Genomic DNA, 16,169 nt, shown 5'->3' with positions numbered 1-16,169 from the left:
ATTAGACCCCGTTAAAAGAAAAAGAAATCAAACCATGGCCATGTTTGCCTTCTGCCCTGAGAGCTCCATTTACAAGGCTTGAAGAGGCAAACCTTTCTTTCCTCTATACTGAAAAGGGATTTTCCCCCTCATTGGTCAGAAGCCCCCCCACCCCTCCTCCTGGGTAGAGTGCTAAGAACTTTATCGGACGCTTCTGATTGGCTGGATCTTTGCTCTGGAAGCCCCCTCCTCCTCCTCCCCATCAGCCCTGGGATGGGAGAGTTGATCCAGGCTGAGCCCGCCTCTTTGGGAAAGAAAATTCCTTTCAGGGTGCTCTGTGCCATCAGAGAGGCTGATGGTGTGGGCCTCCCTTGGGCTGGTGGTGATGCTGGTGCCCATGGGGCTCCTCGGTCTGGTCCTGCTCTGGGCGCTGGTGGCAGTGACTTCGGGGAGTAAGTAAAGCTGGCGTGGTGCTGGTTCTCTCTGGGGCGGAGCTGGGCCAGCAGCTCATCCACCTGGGACAGTATTTTAGCAGCTAGATGCCTGTTCACCTGTTCCTCTGCCTCCCTTGGTTTGGCCTTTCATGGGGAAAAGGAGAGCGAGCTTACGGGTGGATCCCTCATTTCTTGCTCCTGTCTTCCACCAACATCCTCTGAAACCTGAGACCAGATCTGTAACCCCGAGCGATGAAATGCTGACCTTGGACTCTTGAGCCCGTGTGCGGGGATGCTTAGCTGTCTGCCGGGGTATATGAGGTGGTGAGCTTGAAGATACTAAGTAGCTCTCTGATGCAGGGTAACTGGGTGAAATGAGCTTTTATGTGTTGTCTGTTTACTGCAGAAGGGTCTAGGGCAGCTCTATCCAATAAAACAGAATGGGGGCCAATGTGTAATTTGAAAGTTTCTAGCAGTCATGTTTAAAAAATGTTAAAAAGGAACGGGTGACATTAATTTTAAGAATATATTTTACTGGACCCAGTATAGCCAAAATCTCATTAGAAAATGTAATCAATGTAAAAAAGTATTAATGAGATTTATTTTCCATTCTCTGAGATCCAGTGTGTATTTTATACTGGGAGTGTATTTCAATTTTTTTAAGATTTTATTTTTAAGTCATCTCTCTACACCCAATGTGGGGCTCGAACTTACAACCCCGAGAGCAGGAGTCACGCACGCTACCAAGTGAGCCAGCTGGGTGCCCCCATATTCCAGTTTGGATACTAAATTTTCATTGCAAATACTTAATGTGTGTTTCGATTTCCTAAGATTTAGAGTTGAAAAAGGAGTTTTGTATACTAAGTTGTTCTAAACGTACTTAAGTTTTCCAGTGGCTGACTTCAGTATCGGTTTTTAATTTAAAATTAAATGAATAACAAAAAAATTATGTTAACAAATTACAAAATGAAAAGCTCCTCCATAACACCAGCCACATTTCAGATGCCCGATAGCCACACGTGGCTGGCATCTGTCTATTGCCCTGGATGGTGCAGGTCAGATTACAGCTGTTTTTTGTTTTTTGGGTTTTTTGGCTACATTTTTAGCACTTATTTGCCTGGTGCACAGTAAGTACTCAGTAAATCTGTGCTGGATAAATGAATCAACAGGGACCAGAACTGACATCTGAGAAAGCTGAAATGAGTCCTGATTTCATTTCTAGGCTGTAGAGATAACCTCAATTTCAGTCCCTTTCAGATCTCTCCCTAGAAATGAATAGGATCCTATGGGAAGATTTCTCACCTCCCAAGACTCCGTGTCCCCCCCCTCCTTTGTTGATCTTTTGAGTATGATTATTGAATCATTTTGAAACTTATTTTTAATTTAAATTTTTTTTTAAGTGCTTGAGAAGTGGAAGGGAATAAGACTCAGTTTGAGCACTAATGTTCTTTGCACACATCTCGTTTCTGAAGCTCATGGTGGATGGGGGCTTGCGGGCTCGGCTGCTTTGCAGAGTAGCTGGTGGGTAAAGCAGGTTGTTGGATGAGCAAGCAAGCAGAATGCTGGATCTGTGCCCAATCTGGAGTTTAATTATTATGCATAAATTAATGATTATACGTAAACAGGTTTAATTTGGTGCCCAGAGTACATATTGCCAAAGAGTTGGAGGAAAATTGGGAGGGAAAATCCATTGAGTTAAATGTCTTTGAAATGTAGTTTTATCCATCGATACTCTACTTGAATGCAAAGAGCATTTTGTTAGATGACACACAACATTTGGGAGGTGGGAACATCCTACCATGTTCTTTTGTTGCAAAGGGTCTATACAAAATGGTGTAAAATGCACTTTCCCCTGTTTGGGGGAAGTGCTTTGTCTTTCAAGGGATTAAACAGGCTGACATGGGTAATGGTTAGCATTTGGGGCACAGTGGGGTGGTTTTTTTTTTTTTAAGATTTTATTTATTTACTTGACAGAGAGAGACACAGCAAGAGAGGGAACACAAGCAGGGGGGAGTGGGAGAGGGAGAAGTAGGCTTCCCGTGGAGCAGGGAGCCTGATTCGGGGCTTGATCCCAGGACCCTGGGATCCTGACCTGAGCCAAAGGCAGGTCGACTTTACGACTTAACGACTTAACGACTTAACGACTGAGCCACCCAGGCGCCCCTGGTGGGGTGGTTTTGAGGATAGAAATAGTATTACTGAAAAGCCGTTGTATGAAAATGGCTGCAGATGGATGGATACCTGGCTGAGGCTGTCCCAGGAGGGCCAGTGATGGCCAGAAATATGCAGGCAAGTGGCTGAAAGGAAGGATAAATGAGAATGACAGAAGGTGGAAGTGGGAAGGCCTCAGGCTGGGATGGGCGGAGGGAGAGCTGCTGGGGAGGGGGGCTGGGAGGTTCCCTGCAGAGGGACCTCAGTGGCCCGAGGTAGGGGCTAAGGAGGTCTAAGGAGGTCGGGAGCCCAGGCTGTTCATGCTGTGGTTGTCTTCTGCAGCTGAGAAGGTGGTGGGGGTGGGGATGAGGTGTCCTGAGACCCACCAGGGAGCAACACTAGGGTCCAGCATTCACTGCTGCAGCCCCTTGGTCTGGCTTTGTTGGTTCGTAGTGGTCAGGGAGGGCCCTACTGGGGCGAGACCTGAAGGAGCCTGGGGTGTGAAGAGCAGAAGGAAGAGTGTTCGGGCAGGAGGGAACAGCATGTGCAGAGGCCTTGAGCTGAAGAAGAGCCAGTGTGGCTGGAGGGTGAGGGCAGGATGAGATGTGGCCAGAGGGCAGAGTAAGGCCAGCTCTTGTGGTCAGGATGTCCTTATGAGTGCATGTGGCTCGGGAGTGGTGGGCAGGAGACTGAGGAGCTGTTAAACCAGGAGTGATGGGATCAGGTTTAGGTTTTTAAGATGACTCTAGCTGTGGACGATGAATTGTGGACATGGGGGAATAGTTAGGAGGCTACTTCCATCATCTAGGCAAGAGAAGGTGTGGCTTTGTCTAGAGTGATGGCCAGGGAGATGGAGACACACAGAAGGAGGGAGGGAGGAGAAGAGGGAGGCCGGGATGAAGAGATGGAGAGAGAGATGGGGGGGAGGGGAGGGGAGGGAAAGATGGAGAGATGGAGGGAGGGAGGGGAGGAGGGAGGGAGGGAGGAAGGGAGGGAGGGAGAGATGGAGGGAGGGAGAGATGGAGGGAGGGAGGGAGAGATGGAGGGAGGGAGGGAGACCTGCATTTGTTGATGGAATTGGCAGAGCGTGCTGATGTACTGGATTTGGGGTGGCAATAAGGGAAAGGAGTAGAAGTACAGATGACTCCCAGGTCACCAGCTTAAGCAATCGGGACAGTGGTGTGGGCAAGCAAGATGGGGAAGAGCAGGTTGGGTAAGGGGTGGGGAGGTCACTCCCAGCCCTATGGGAGACAGGAGAGCTGGCGTTCTCTCTTATCCCCTTGAACCCTTAACCGTCCCATTCACAAGTAGGTCAGTAGCCCATGGGTTGGGGCTCTCCTCCCTCTGGCCTTGCGCTCGTTCCATCTGATCTGTGATTTCAGAAATTCCAGATTCGCTGGGGAGACAGGCGGCCTCCTGCATGATGGCGTGCACAGGTGAGTAAGTCTCCCAGGAGACCTTATCACACCTCTGGTGACCAGGAGACAGGATGGGGTGGGGGTGGTTGTGGGAACAAGGCTGACCAGCTGCTGGGTGTGATTCAGGACAGCCTTGGAGTGCATGTCCCCATTCCCAGGGGAGGCCGGTTGGGTGGAGCGAGGCCAGTTCTGGAAAAGCCATCTGGTCATCAGCAGTTAGAGAAGCAAACAACACACCCAAGGTAAAGCGCCCACGGGCTTTGGCCTCGTACCTTGTGGTCCCCAGGTGGAATAAACGTCTGTGCTGGGTGATTCTATTTGCATTTTGAGGTGGAGTAGATGAAAGAGCCTCAGGGCAAATTCTTTGGAGGGAGAGAAGCATCCTGGGAGTGAAAGGCGTGGCTCTGTTTGAGCACATGAACATGTTAATTCACTTGCAAGCCCCAGAGAAGGGTGGGGTGTCACAGTCGGTTTTGCAATCTGTCCCCTGGCCTAAATAGAGGGTTAGAAAAGTATAGAGCTGTCTGCTCCCTAAATCAGCCCTTTCCGCCACCTCAGCGCCCCTGAGTCCCGTCAGCTTGACGGTTCTGCCCCCATAAGGGATCAGGGCAACACTTTCCTCGCACACGCTATAGTCCTCAAGGTGAGGAGTCGGACTTCCAAGGTTGGCATCCCAGCTGTGTGACCTTGGGTGAGTTAGTTAACCTCTCTGGGCCTCCGTTTCTACCTCTGTAAAATGGGGAAACTAAGAGCACCCACCTCAAAGTTGGGTAAGAGGCCTAAATGGGTTCACATAAGTGTAGATCATTAGTTCTGAACCAGGATGATGGTACCTCTCAGGGATATTTTGCAATGTCTAGAGATAGTTTTGGTTATGGCAACTGGGTGTCCCATCAAGTGGGTAGAGGCCAAAGATGACATATAAAGCTCTTAGAAGGGGGCCTTAGCATCTGAGAACACCGGTTGACATTTACTAAGCACTAACTGCTAATATTGTAATTTTCTTCTTGACCCTCATAGGAGTGTGTAGCCCCCCAGCCTTCCCCTGCACCAGGAGCAGGCAGCTCATGGCCCAGATGGAGGGAGGGAGGTGGGAACAGGATGTCCAAATAGTCTCCGTGCAGTTGGGTCCCAGAGGGTGATGGGTTGTCAAGGTGACACTGTGCCCTCTGTCTGCTCTCCAGGGTCAGCTGATCCCCACCTCCCTGTGGGCACCAGATACACCTATCACTTTTCTACCAACACCAGTACTGGCCTGCAGGGAGACCCAGTGGGAGGAAGTGGCCTTGGCCTCCAAGGCTTGGCCATCGTTGATGTGCTTGGCCCGTGCCAGATGGCCTTATGGGTGAGTGTCTTTGGGTAATGGAGAGGTCACAGTGATACTGGGGAAGGCCAAGGGGAAGCCACAGACCCCCCAGCTTTGCAATAGAGAGGAGATTTCTGAGGAATCTCAAAAATCAACAAGTCAGGACTCCAGGGGGTGACATGGGCACATGGCGCCATTTTGGTTGTAGGAGGTGCCCAGTGGGGGAATAGCAGTGTTTAAAAAAAAAAGAGTAAGGGTATTCCTTGGAACAAGTAGAGCCATGGGATGGAGACAAGCTGTGTCTTTGGTAGGAATGAGGGTCAAAGCTCGGGAACCTGCAGGTCCCAGGAGTGAACAAAGCCAAAACAAGTCAAGAGCCTTGTAGACAAATGAACACACTGGAGTGGATATCCAAGGCCTAGATGGGCAACTTTATACTGGACACTGGACCTTGCTGTGCCTGGGTCCATGGCTCAGGTTAAAGGCAAATGGTAAGGCGGCGTGGGGTGGTATTTATTCTGGGTTCAGTTGAGGCAGAATTATGAGCTAGACTTGGTGGTCATAGATTTCCTTTTATCAAGATTTTCCCCAGAGTTCCCTTGTGTTCTTGCAAGTGGAAGTGCCTGCCTATTCTTTCCTGTCTCCTTCCTGATGGTTCTCCTCTGTTTCCTGGACAGACCCTTCCACCCTGCATAAATGGCCTCTTGGTTTCACTGGAGTCTTCCCTCATGCTTAAGAAGCATTTTTTTTTTTCTTTCAAAAGATTGTATTTATTTATTTGACAGAGAGAGACACAGCGAGAGAGGGAACACAAGCAGGGGGAGTGGGAGAGGGAGAAGCAGGCTCCCCGCAGAGCAAGAAGCCTGATGCAGGACTCAATCCCAGGACCCTGGGATCATGACGTGAGCCGAAGGCAGTCGCTTAACCGACTGAGCCACCCAGGCGCCCAATATGTAAACTTCTGTGCCTGGGTTCTTTCACTTAGTATAATGTTCTCAAGGTTCATCCACATCATAGCATCTATCAGATCTTCATTTTTAAAAAAATATATTTGTTTAAAGATTTACTTATTTATTTTAGAGGGGGGAGGGGCAGAGGGAAAGTGGGGGAGAGAGAGAGAAGTAGACTCCCTGCTGATCGGGGAGTCCGTTGTGGGGCTCAGTCTCACAACCCTGAGATCATGACCTGAGCTGAAATCGAGTCAGATGCTTCACCAACTGAGTCACCCAGGTGCCCCCTTTTTAACCATTTTTAAGTAATTTTAAGTTAAGTATTTTTAAGTTCAGTGGGTTTTCAAAACTATCTTCCATGACTCTATGGAAAATTTGGAGCATATGGAATGCAGTTATAATGGGTAGCTTTCAAGCAAGTGGTCAGTCAATAAGTGGTATCATTTCCGTGGCTGAGGGATCCACTGTCCCGGACAGCCTCTTGGTGCCAAGGGGGACTGGATTTCACCCCGACATTTCAAGCCTGGGTGACTGGGGAGATGACAGACCCTCTGCTGGGGGAGCGGGGCTGGTTTTCAGGAGAGCGAGGAAATAGGTTTTAGACAAGGTGAGTGAAGATGAGCCACTTTGAAAAAGTGAAATCCAAGGCCAGGGAAACCGTTCTGTATGGTACTATAATGGTGGATACGTGTCACGGTACGTGTGTGCAAACCCATAGAGTGCACACCACCAAGAGTGACCACTGGTGTAAACTATGGGCTTCGGGTGATGCTGATGTGTTTGTGCAGGTTCATTGATTGTAACAAATGTGCCATGCTACTGGGGATGTTGGAAATGGGGGAGGATGTGGGATGTGGGTATGAATATATATGAGGTATGTGGGAAATCGCTGTACATTCTTCTCAATATTGCTATCAATCTAAAACTGCTCTAGAAAGAGTCTGTTCTTTTAAAAGTGGTATCGGTCGTGTTAGGGAGGCAGTTTTTAGGGGTGGTCTTATTTTTCATCTTTAGGGAGTCCATCTTCTTTGGCAATAAGTACACATGCGTGCGCGCGGACACAAGCACGTGCACACCCACGCACCCACACGCGCGCGCACGCACACACACACGCCCACGTATGCATGCATACGCCCACGGTGCTTTTGGGACATCCAAGTGTTTTATTCATGGTGGGCAAAGTCTTTTTTGTTTGTTTGTTTGTTTGCTTTGCATTCCTAACCTATTTTTACTGGATAGCTGTATGAATCTTTTATCCAAACTTCCAGGGCCTTTTGGGCAAAATGAGAAACTAGTGAGAACTTTCTGAACATTTATCAGGGAGCGGTAGGTCCTGGTTGCTTTAACTATTTACCCCTTGGAGATATTTGGCATCCACCACCTAGAAACTGAACCTTCTGCTCAAGGGAAGGATCTCTCTGCCTACCCCCCACGTGGGGCCAAGTATCATGCTGGGCCCCAGAACTGCTTTGTGTGGGGGGTACTAGTGAGGTCCTGGGGTACCCCAGGAGAGGTCACTGACTCACGGGTGCTTTCTGCTTCAGCTCCAAGATTTCCAGGTGACATCCATCCTGGGGTCCAAGGTGGCAGTTCTGAAGGACTCGGAGAACTTGAGGTAAGACACTAGGCCTTGCTCCTCATGGGACCAGACATGCGAGTCCCGTACCCTCCTCCGACAGCTGCCAGGTGCTGGGTGCACCAAGTTAGATTGGAAGAATGACCCCCCACCTTAGGTTTTGACCTTGTAGGTACCCAGACCAGATCACTGATGAGGACTGATGTAGGATCCTTGAGCGACTCTCAGTAGCCTCGGGTGGCCTTCCCTTACCTGGTGGACGGAACTCACCTCCTATTTCCCTGCCCGTCACCCCCAGCATGTCTAGATTTTATGTTTGCCAAGCACTCTCCGGGCGTTGTCCTTGAGTGCATTCTGGAAGACACTGGGTGTCTTCCGTTAAAGCCCACCCCTCTCTTCCCTGTCTCTGCTGAGATGGGGGTTTTCTTAGAGACCCATGGCCTTTCCCGTCCCAAGCTAAGCCTCCCTTTTGTGACCCGGCCAAGCCTGGAATTCTCTCTCCAGCTTGTTTCCCAGGACTCCCTGACAGTGGCCTCCGTGGCCTCAAAGCTCAGTCCACCCGCCAGACTGAAGACAAGCCCATCTCTGCAGATTCCTCTTCCTTTTTTATTGCAAATTCATTTGTTTAAAAAAAATAAAGCCTTTGTGCTGGGGTGCAGGGATGGGGGATGCTGCCGAGGGGCAGATGGATCCCCCTGAAAGGCTTAGGGTGGTCTCCTCCACGGGAGCAGTGCGGGCTATTGTCCTTGGGCTCCTCATCAGAAATGCTAAGTCAGAGGGCTGGGGGTTGTCAGATCCTTGAGGCCAGACTGACATTTGCTATTCTGGAAGGGGCGGGCACCATTAGCATTTCTCTAGGGCCAGGCCTGAGACCCAAGGGGTCTCCAGTTGGAGCTGGAGAAGGGGCAGTGACCTCCCGGGGAGGTACAAGTAGGGACACTTCTGTCCCTCAAAATTCTGCCCTGTTGCCTCACTGCTCAAGTTTGGCTCTGTTCTGTCCCCACACACAACTGTGGGGACTTCACCACCCATCACCTCCCCCCTCTCATCCCCTCACCTGGCAGATGCAGGACACAGGCTCCTTTCGGCCAGGTGAGGGGTGGCCAGATGAGGGGTGGCCGGATGAGCATTGGGCCGAATTCTGGTCCCAGCTCCTCCCTAACTTGCTGTATGATCCCCCCGAGTAGCTCCCCCTCTCTGGGCCTCTTTTCCTCATCTGCACAGTGATGGAGTCTCAAGTCCTGGGGTTGAGGGGCAGTTTGAGACCCATGACACTGGAGCGCACCTGCCTGGGTTCGAATCCCAGCTGCTGTCCCAAACAAGTCACATTCTGGTCCTGAGCCTCCATTTCTTCCTCTGTAATGTGGGTGTGTGGATGTGGGGGTGTGTGGGTGTGGGGGTGTGGGGGGGAATGCTAGGTACCTCCCCGGTGGGCTGGGAAAATGAGAATCTTTGGAGTTCAGAAAGGTCTTGGAAGTGCAGTTTTCTATTATCTGAGGCTGGGCACACACAGGTACTTTTGGGACAAGTGTTAGTAAGTCCGGCGGCGGCAGCTTTGAGCAAAGAGTTGGCTGCCCCTTGTGTTTGATTCAGAAGTTGCTGGGGAACCCAGCTGAAGAGGGAAGCAAGGCTATTTGGGAAGATGCGGGGGTTGGGGGGGCTTCCTTGGCGGGCCGACCTAGAGCAGGAGGAGCAGGGATACCGTGGCCCCCACAGTGAAGAGGTGGCCTGGTGCCTTGGAGGGCCTCTGCCTGACTCCCGCCCGCCTGTCCCCAGCGCCGCCCTGGGCCGCCACCCGCTGCGCTTCGTCCTGCAGGCAGGGCGCGTGGCCCGCCTGTGTCCCCGCCGCGCAGAGCCTCGCTGGGCGCTGAACGTGAAGCGCGCGGTGCTGAGCCTCCTGCAGGGGCGCCCGGACGCCCGCGGCTCCCAGACCCTCGAAGAGGTGAGGCCGGGGGGAGCCCGGAAGGGGTGGGGGCAGGGAGCTGACAGGGGGCTGACATGGGGCTGATGGGGTCCCGCCCGCCCAGGTGGACGTCCTGGGCAGGTGTCCCACCACATACCAGCCACATGGTGCGGGGCTGCGCAAGACCAAGGACCTGGCCCGCTGCTCCCTGCGCAGAGTGCGCTCCTCCCTGCGCTCCCAGGCCCTGCCCCGGGAGGAGGTAAGTGCCCCCAGGTCCTCCCGTCCCCTCCCCCAGTCCCGTCTTCCTTCCCCTCCTCCCTCCTCAACTGCCCCCTGCCCCGTCTACACCATCAGTCCCTTTCTCTCTCCTTCCCTCCAAACTCCTCTGCTCCCACCCCTCCTCCATCTCTCCTCCCCCTTCGTCCTCCCTTCTCCCTTCCCCACAGCTCCTCTCTGCTGCCTGGCCCCCCACCTCCTCTCCTCCCTCCTGTCCACAGCTCCCTGCAGAGAACGTGTTTTGTAAATAGCACCTTTCTGGGGAAGGATAAGAGGTGATCCTCGGTGCCCGTAACTACTATTAGACAAAGTCTTGATATCTGGCGTCCCATGCAGCTACCTCTGCCGTTTTTCATTTTCCAACTGAGGTTTTATGACCTGTTCCTGGGACTTTCTTGCTTCCCTTGTGCTCGCCCTGCCCCCGTCATCCTTTGCTTGGGCTGGAGGTACTACAACCCAGGTTGGGGGGAGGGTGCTGATGTCCCGTGTTGAAGCTCCCAGTGCGCCCCACCTCACTCCCTCCAGCCCTCCAGGGGCCCCATCAGCTAGGTTCCTTCACAGCCTGGGCCTCCCCTGAGCCCCTGCCTCTCCCCGCCCCTGTGGTCCAGCAGGCTGGCCTGGCCTCCCACCTGACCTGCTTCCAGAGTTTCCAGGCTGGCATGCTGAGTGTGGCCTCTTGCGCGGAGCTGGACACCGTGCGGCCCCTCTCTGAGAAGGCAAGTGGGGTGCAGATGCAGACGCTTTCCTCGCTCACCCTGCTGCGTGAGATGTCCCTGGATCCGGCCGTCACAGGTGACCAAGCGTGGATATGAGGACCCTCAGAGGAGCCTTGAGACCTCCTTTGGTGGGGGGGCTTAAGCAGGCCTAGGCTCTATCCCTCTGTCCCTGGCTGTCTTGAACCGTTTCTGAAAATGGCTATCATCAGGAGAGTCAGTCTCTTTTTCTAGAAGTTTCTCTAGAAGTTTCTGCTGGCTCAGCTGGCTCAGGCTTGGTCTTGACCTTCTCCCAGGGTGTTTTCAGTGGAGATAGAATCTTCTGGTTCCCTGCTTTTGTGAGAGAATTCTACCTTCCATCTGATGACCTGACCATTTTGGGGGGCAAGCTGACTCAGCTTTCCTGGTTTTCTGGAAAGTCTCTGCCAACACATGAAATTCCCTGGAGCTTGACTCTCTTCTCCAATTTTGCATGGAAAGAAAGAAGCAAGGCATGCATCTGAGGAAAAAGATAATTTTTCATGATTGAAAACTGTTTCTCTGCATAATAAAAATGCTTCTTACTGCTAACACTTGGGAAGGATTTACTTGGGCCAGGAGCTGTGCTGAGTGTTTTATGTGGATTATTTAATTTGGTTTTTATTATGAGCCCATTAGGAAGGTACTGTTATTAGTTACATTTTCAAATAAGGAACTGTGCCTCCAAGGGCTAAGAGGACTTGTCTGAGGTCACATGGCTAGTGAGCGGCAGAACCAAGACTCGAACCCCCGCTCTGCTCTGTAGCCCTGGCCGGGAGCCCTGTGCTTCTGAGCCCAGGCTCACTGCTCCACCTTCGGGAGAACCTGGCAGGTGGGACCAGAGCCCTGCGGCTTCCCAGCATCCTCTCTGGCTCTATGGAACACGGGCTAAGATCCCAGCCTGACCTGCCTCCTGAGCTCTCCCTCAGGCACCTTGCTAGCCGTGACGGGGCATCTAGTCGTGTCTAGTTGGATCTTCACTAAGATACAAGTGGTTTTGTTTTTTTTTAAGATTTGGGTTTTTTTTAATTATTTCTTAAAGCTTTTATTTATTTATTTGACAGAGAGAGACAGAGAGGGAACACAAGCAGGGGGAGTGGGGGAGGGAGAAGCAGGCTCCCCACTGAGCAAGGACCCCGATGCGGGGCTCAATCCCAGGACCCCGGGATCATGACCTGAGCCAAAGGCAGATGCTTAACTGACTGAGCCACCCAGGCGCCCCTAAAGATTTATTTATTTTGAGAAAGAGAGAGAGAGAGAGCGTGTGAGCAGGGGGGAGGGGAAGAGGGAGAGAGAGGGAATCTCAAGCAGATTCCATGCTGAGCACAGAGCCCCACGTGAGGCTTGATCTCATCACCCTGAGATCACGACCTGAGCCGAAACCAAGAGTTGGATGCTCAACCGACTGAGATACCCAGGCGCCCCATACATGGTTTTATTTTTATTTTTAAATTAAAAAAAATTTAATTTGTGTGCTGTACCGTTAGTCCATTTAAAGTGAACAATTCGATGGCTTCTAGTATAGTCACAGAGTCATACACCTACCATGGCAACCAACTTTGCAACATTTTCGTGATTCCACAAATTTCACACCCGTCTGTCATCACCCCCTGTCTCCCCGAGCCCCGGGCAACCACTGGATTTGCCCAATCTGGACATACCGGGTAGATAGAATCATATAGTATGTAACCTTCTAGGACTAGCTCCTTTCACTTAGTATGTTTCAAGGTTTGTCCACATTGTAGCCGATGTCCGACCTTTTTATTTCTGATTAATCTTTGATGGAATGGATGGACTTTTCATGTTTTCTCTCTCAATCCCAAGAGGGCTTTGGAGGTAACCTATTTGACTATCGCTCACAGATGGGTATAAAGGTTGTTTCTTTCCCATCTTTTGCTGGTAGCAACAATGCTGCCATGATTTTCCTTGTGCATGTCCCCACCGCCACACCCCCATACCCCTTGTCGGAAACATGCAGAAGGAAGCATTGGTAGGGTTGGGGGCGGCTCTCATGGGACCTCCTTCTTATTCTGGCATTCCCCCATATGGTCCTCCGCATCTAGTGCTTCCCATATCAGATCCGGACGATGGAGATGTAACTCCAAGCAGCCTGTTGTACGAATGGGAGGAAACACAGTCTCAGGCTACGGTGGTCACAGTGGCCGCATCAGTGAGGAAACTGTGCCTGGCTCAGACCACGAGCTTTGAGGTAAGTGCTTTCTCCAGCCCTAAGCCAGAATCTGCCCTGGGTCCCTGAGACACCGTGTTCTTTTTTGCCAAATCCTTTATGGTCTATCCTCCTAGATGTTCAGGATCAGGGCTGCTACGTACAGTTGCGCAGGTTGTGCACTGCACAGCTGTGCCTGGTTACAAAAGCAAAAGAAGGGGAAGAGATCTAGCTGGTGTGTGCCAAAACTTGTGCCCCAATACAGGTAGGAGATGAGCAAAGAGGAGGCCTTTCTTTCATCTCCTGTTGGGCTCTCAGGCTGGCATTCTGAACGCAGTAGGGATGTGGCTGAGTAACCACTTCAGACTAGGAGTCTCAAGCAGAAGACACTGGAGTTGAGACCTGGGGTGGTCTCTTTGAAATCTAGGGGGAAGGAGCTCTGAAAAGAGCTTGGAAAGGAGCAAAGTCTGGAGTCTGAGCCCTGAGGATGGGTCTGGGGAGCAGGCCGCCCAGCCTCGCTGGAGTTGGACAGTGAGGACCAGTGGGGCCGGCTCCCACAGGGTCTCATGGTCAGGATGATTTCTAGAATGTTCCAGGCACATAGTGATCTTTGTCCCACCATCCCTACCATTCACAGCTCTGGGTGCCACCACCAGTGACAGTTTGGATGACTTCCACCACAGCCACGATTTCTGCCCCATCTCAGAGTTGCTGCTGACTTAGCGTGGAAGCCAGGGCTTCTCCTGGAAGGCGTGAGAGATAGGGGGATTTTTCTGACTCAGGCCCCAGTGCCTGTGTGCTGAGAAGAACAGAAAGGGGTGTTTTTCCTCTGGTCCCGTAACAGCCTGGGAGGGTTCACACTATCCTTGTTTGTTTATTCCGGATAATACCCGTTTCATTGGCTGCTTACCCAGGACCCAGGATTTGGGGAACCGAAATCGGTCATTCAGGGGATGAGCAGAACTGGGGCCCCGTCTCCAGCCGTAGGCATGGTGCCAAGTGTTCCAGGCACACCCTTGCCCTCCAAAGCTCAGCTTTCCTGGCAGCACTTGGGCGTGGGGGCTTCTCAGATACACACGTGCCCAGACCCTGAGCCTCGATATTCTGACCTGGCAGGTGTGGGCTGGGAACTGGCATCTGGGTGCGCAGCTCTGGGTGTCTCTGTTTCTCTGGCGGAGTAGGGTACAGGACGATGTTGGGGGGCCAGTGCCCAGCCAGCCATAGCCCTCAGAGCCAGGAGCACCCTTAGGCTGGAATTCTTTGCACCAAAGGCCCTCCTGGGTGCCCTGCCTTGGTGAGGTGAAGCGTTTCTTCGGGAGTTTGTGGAGACTGGGCCAGAGGCATCCAGGCGGGGGTGGGTTGGCCTTCATCTCCAGGGGTGGGGCTGAGATGAGCAGACCCCTGTGTCCTGCTCGGCTTCAGGAGTGCCTGGAGTGCTTGAGTGGGGACACCCACATACCTGTGAACCAAATATGCTGGGCCCCGGGGGCTTGGGGGACAGGTAGAGCAGGGAAAGGGGGGAGGGGCAAGGAGTCTCTGGCATGGGCTGCAATTTGAAATGATGGATGGTCTGGGAGGGTTTCCTGGGGAGGTGACCTTGAGTAGGGGTCTGAAGGACCTGCAGAGTGGGCTGTGTGGATGTATGGTAAGGGTTGGGGGGGGGCAGAGCACATACGCTCCAGGGCAGGAGCTGCTGCTGGGGGAGTTCAAGGCTGAGTGGCAGGGGGGCCGGTGTGGCTGGAGCCTGGTGGGGAGGGCAAGAGGGGGCCCTTGGCAGATCACTTTTTCTCGGGGTAGTGGGGAGACTTGGAGGGTATTGTGCAGAGGAGGGAGGTCACAATCTGATGTGCGTTTTAACGCTTACACACTGACCAAGGCTGGAGAACAGACTGAGGGCCAGGTGGGATGCTGGGAGCCCAGCTAAGAGGCTATTGCAGTAACGCGGGGAGACATGACATGAAGGACGGTGGGCTGGGGGGCAGGTGGGAGGTGGGGGAGAGAAGGATCAGATTCAGAAAAACACTGAGAAAATATATTTTTTTCATAATATATTGAATATGTAGGGAGATTATATTGATTGTATTTATTGACTACATATTAAATATATAGTAAAATATATAGAATACACAGACTATATTATATGTGTATATACTGAGTGCATATTGCATGTACACACAGACACTGTACATTTTGTGTAGGTATGGATATATAGCGGAGACACCTGCAGCTGGGTCTTCACTGTTTCGGGAAGTGGGAGCCGGGCTCCCAGCTTGTTGATCCATGGGCCTCACCTGGGGCTTTTGCGGGAGTCAGAGAGCAGCCCAAAGGAAAGGGGCGATCTGCCTCACAAGGTGGTCCTCCAGCCAGTAAGTGACCGGGCCAGCTGTCAAGCCAGGCAGCCTGACCCCACAGCAGGGTTCTTACCTTGACACGACTGGCCCCTTGGGCCAGATCATTCTTTATTGTGGGGGTCGTCCTGTGCATTGTAGGATGTTAGCAGCACCCCTTCCCCCGTTGTGACCACCGAAAGCATCTCTAGGTGGTGCCCGGTATCCCCATTTGAGAACAGCCGCTTTATTTGCTGAACCTCCTGACACCCTGGGAAGCCCCAGGACAGGCCCGCTTCCTCTCGTCTGGCCCCCAGAGCACGCTCTGACCCCCTGCCGCAGGCCTGCCCCTTCCCTCCCGGAGATTGGCAGCACCGGCCCCAGAGGGCACAGGACGGCTGCTCTGTATTTATAGCTCGAGAAAGGAAGTGAATTGTTCCCACTGGGGACGTCCCCCGGGCTGGGGGTGAGTTGCTGAGGACCTTGTTCCTGAAAATGGCTTTTCAGGGATGCCTCAGTGCACACCAAGCAGCTCCTCGGCCCCCCGGAGGGCTGAGGGGACCCCGCTTGGTTGCCCAGGGGACCGACCTCCCCGGCTGCAGCGTGGAATGCCCTTGCCCCTCCCCATTATTGGTGGGCAGGAGACAAGATTGGTTTTTCGGTCTGGAAACAAAACCAGGAGTCTGTTCAATCGAGAGCAAATTCCCCAGCCTGACCCTCCGCAGAGAGGCCCAGGAGCTTCGACGTGGGGGGCAGCAGGCTGCGTAGTCACGAGCATCAGTGGGCGATGTGGGGGGAGGCCTGAAGAGAAGCAGGGAGGATGCCAGGGAGAGGGCACAGCTCACGGTTACCGTCTGGTATTCTAGGAATAAGGAGCCCAAGCCTCGGGTCTTTATTAAACACCGATTGTGTACAGCCAAGGGTTTGAGAGACTGTGTAGACCATGGTGTA

The 16,169-nt window shown here is 52.5% G+C and overlaps 1 protein-coding gene across 1 annotated transcript in view; it reads left to right on the top strand.

Moving 5' to 3' along the window:
• Positions 1-266: 266 nt before the first annotated feature.
• Positions 267-16,169, top strand: part of LOC116624395 — a 143,683-nt gene continuing 127,780 nt past the window's right edge. The window contains 8 exon segments of the mRNA XM_032392234.1: positions 267-431; positions 3,947-4,000; positions 5,167-5,327; positions 7,783-7,853; positions 9,591-9,756; positions 9,842-9,976; positions 10,605-10,785; positions 12,803-12,933. Of these exon segments, the coding sequence (XP_032248125.1) occupies positions 335-431; positions 3,947-4,000; positions 5,167-5,327; positions 7,783-7,853; positions 9,591-9,756; positions 9,842-9,976; positions 10,605-10,785; positions 12,803-12,933 (996 nt within the window). The 5' untranslated portion in view covers positions 267-334.

This window comes from Phoca vitulina, unplaced genomic scaffold (assembly GCF_004348235.1).
Source record: "Phoca vitulina isolate PV1807 unplaced genomic scaffold, GSC_HSeal_1.0 scaffold66, whole genome shotgun sequence".
Classification (NCBI taxonomy): Eukaryota; Metazoa; Chordata; class Mammalia; order Carnivora; family Phocidae; genus Phoca; species Phoca vitulina.
The sequence above is the reverse complement of the archived record's forward strand: the minus strand, read 5'-3'. Positions and strand labels throughout refer to the sequence as shown.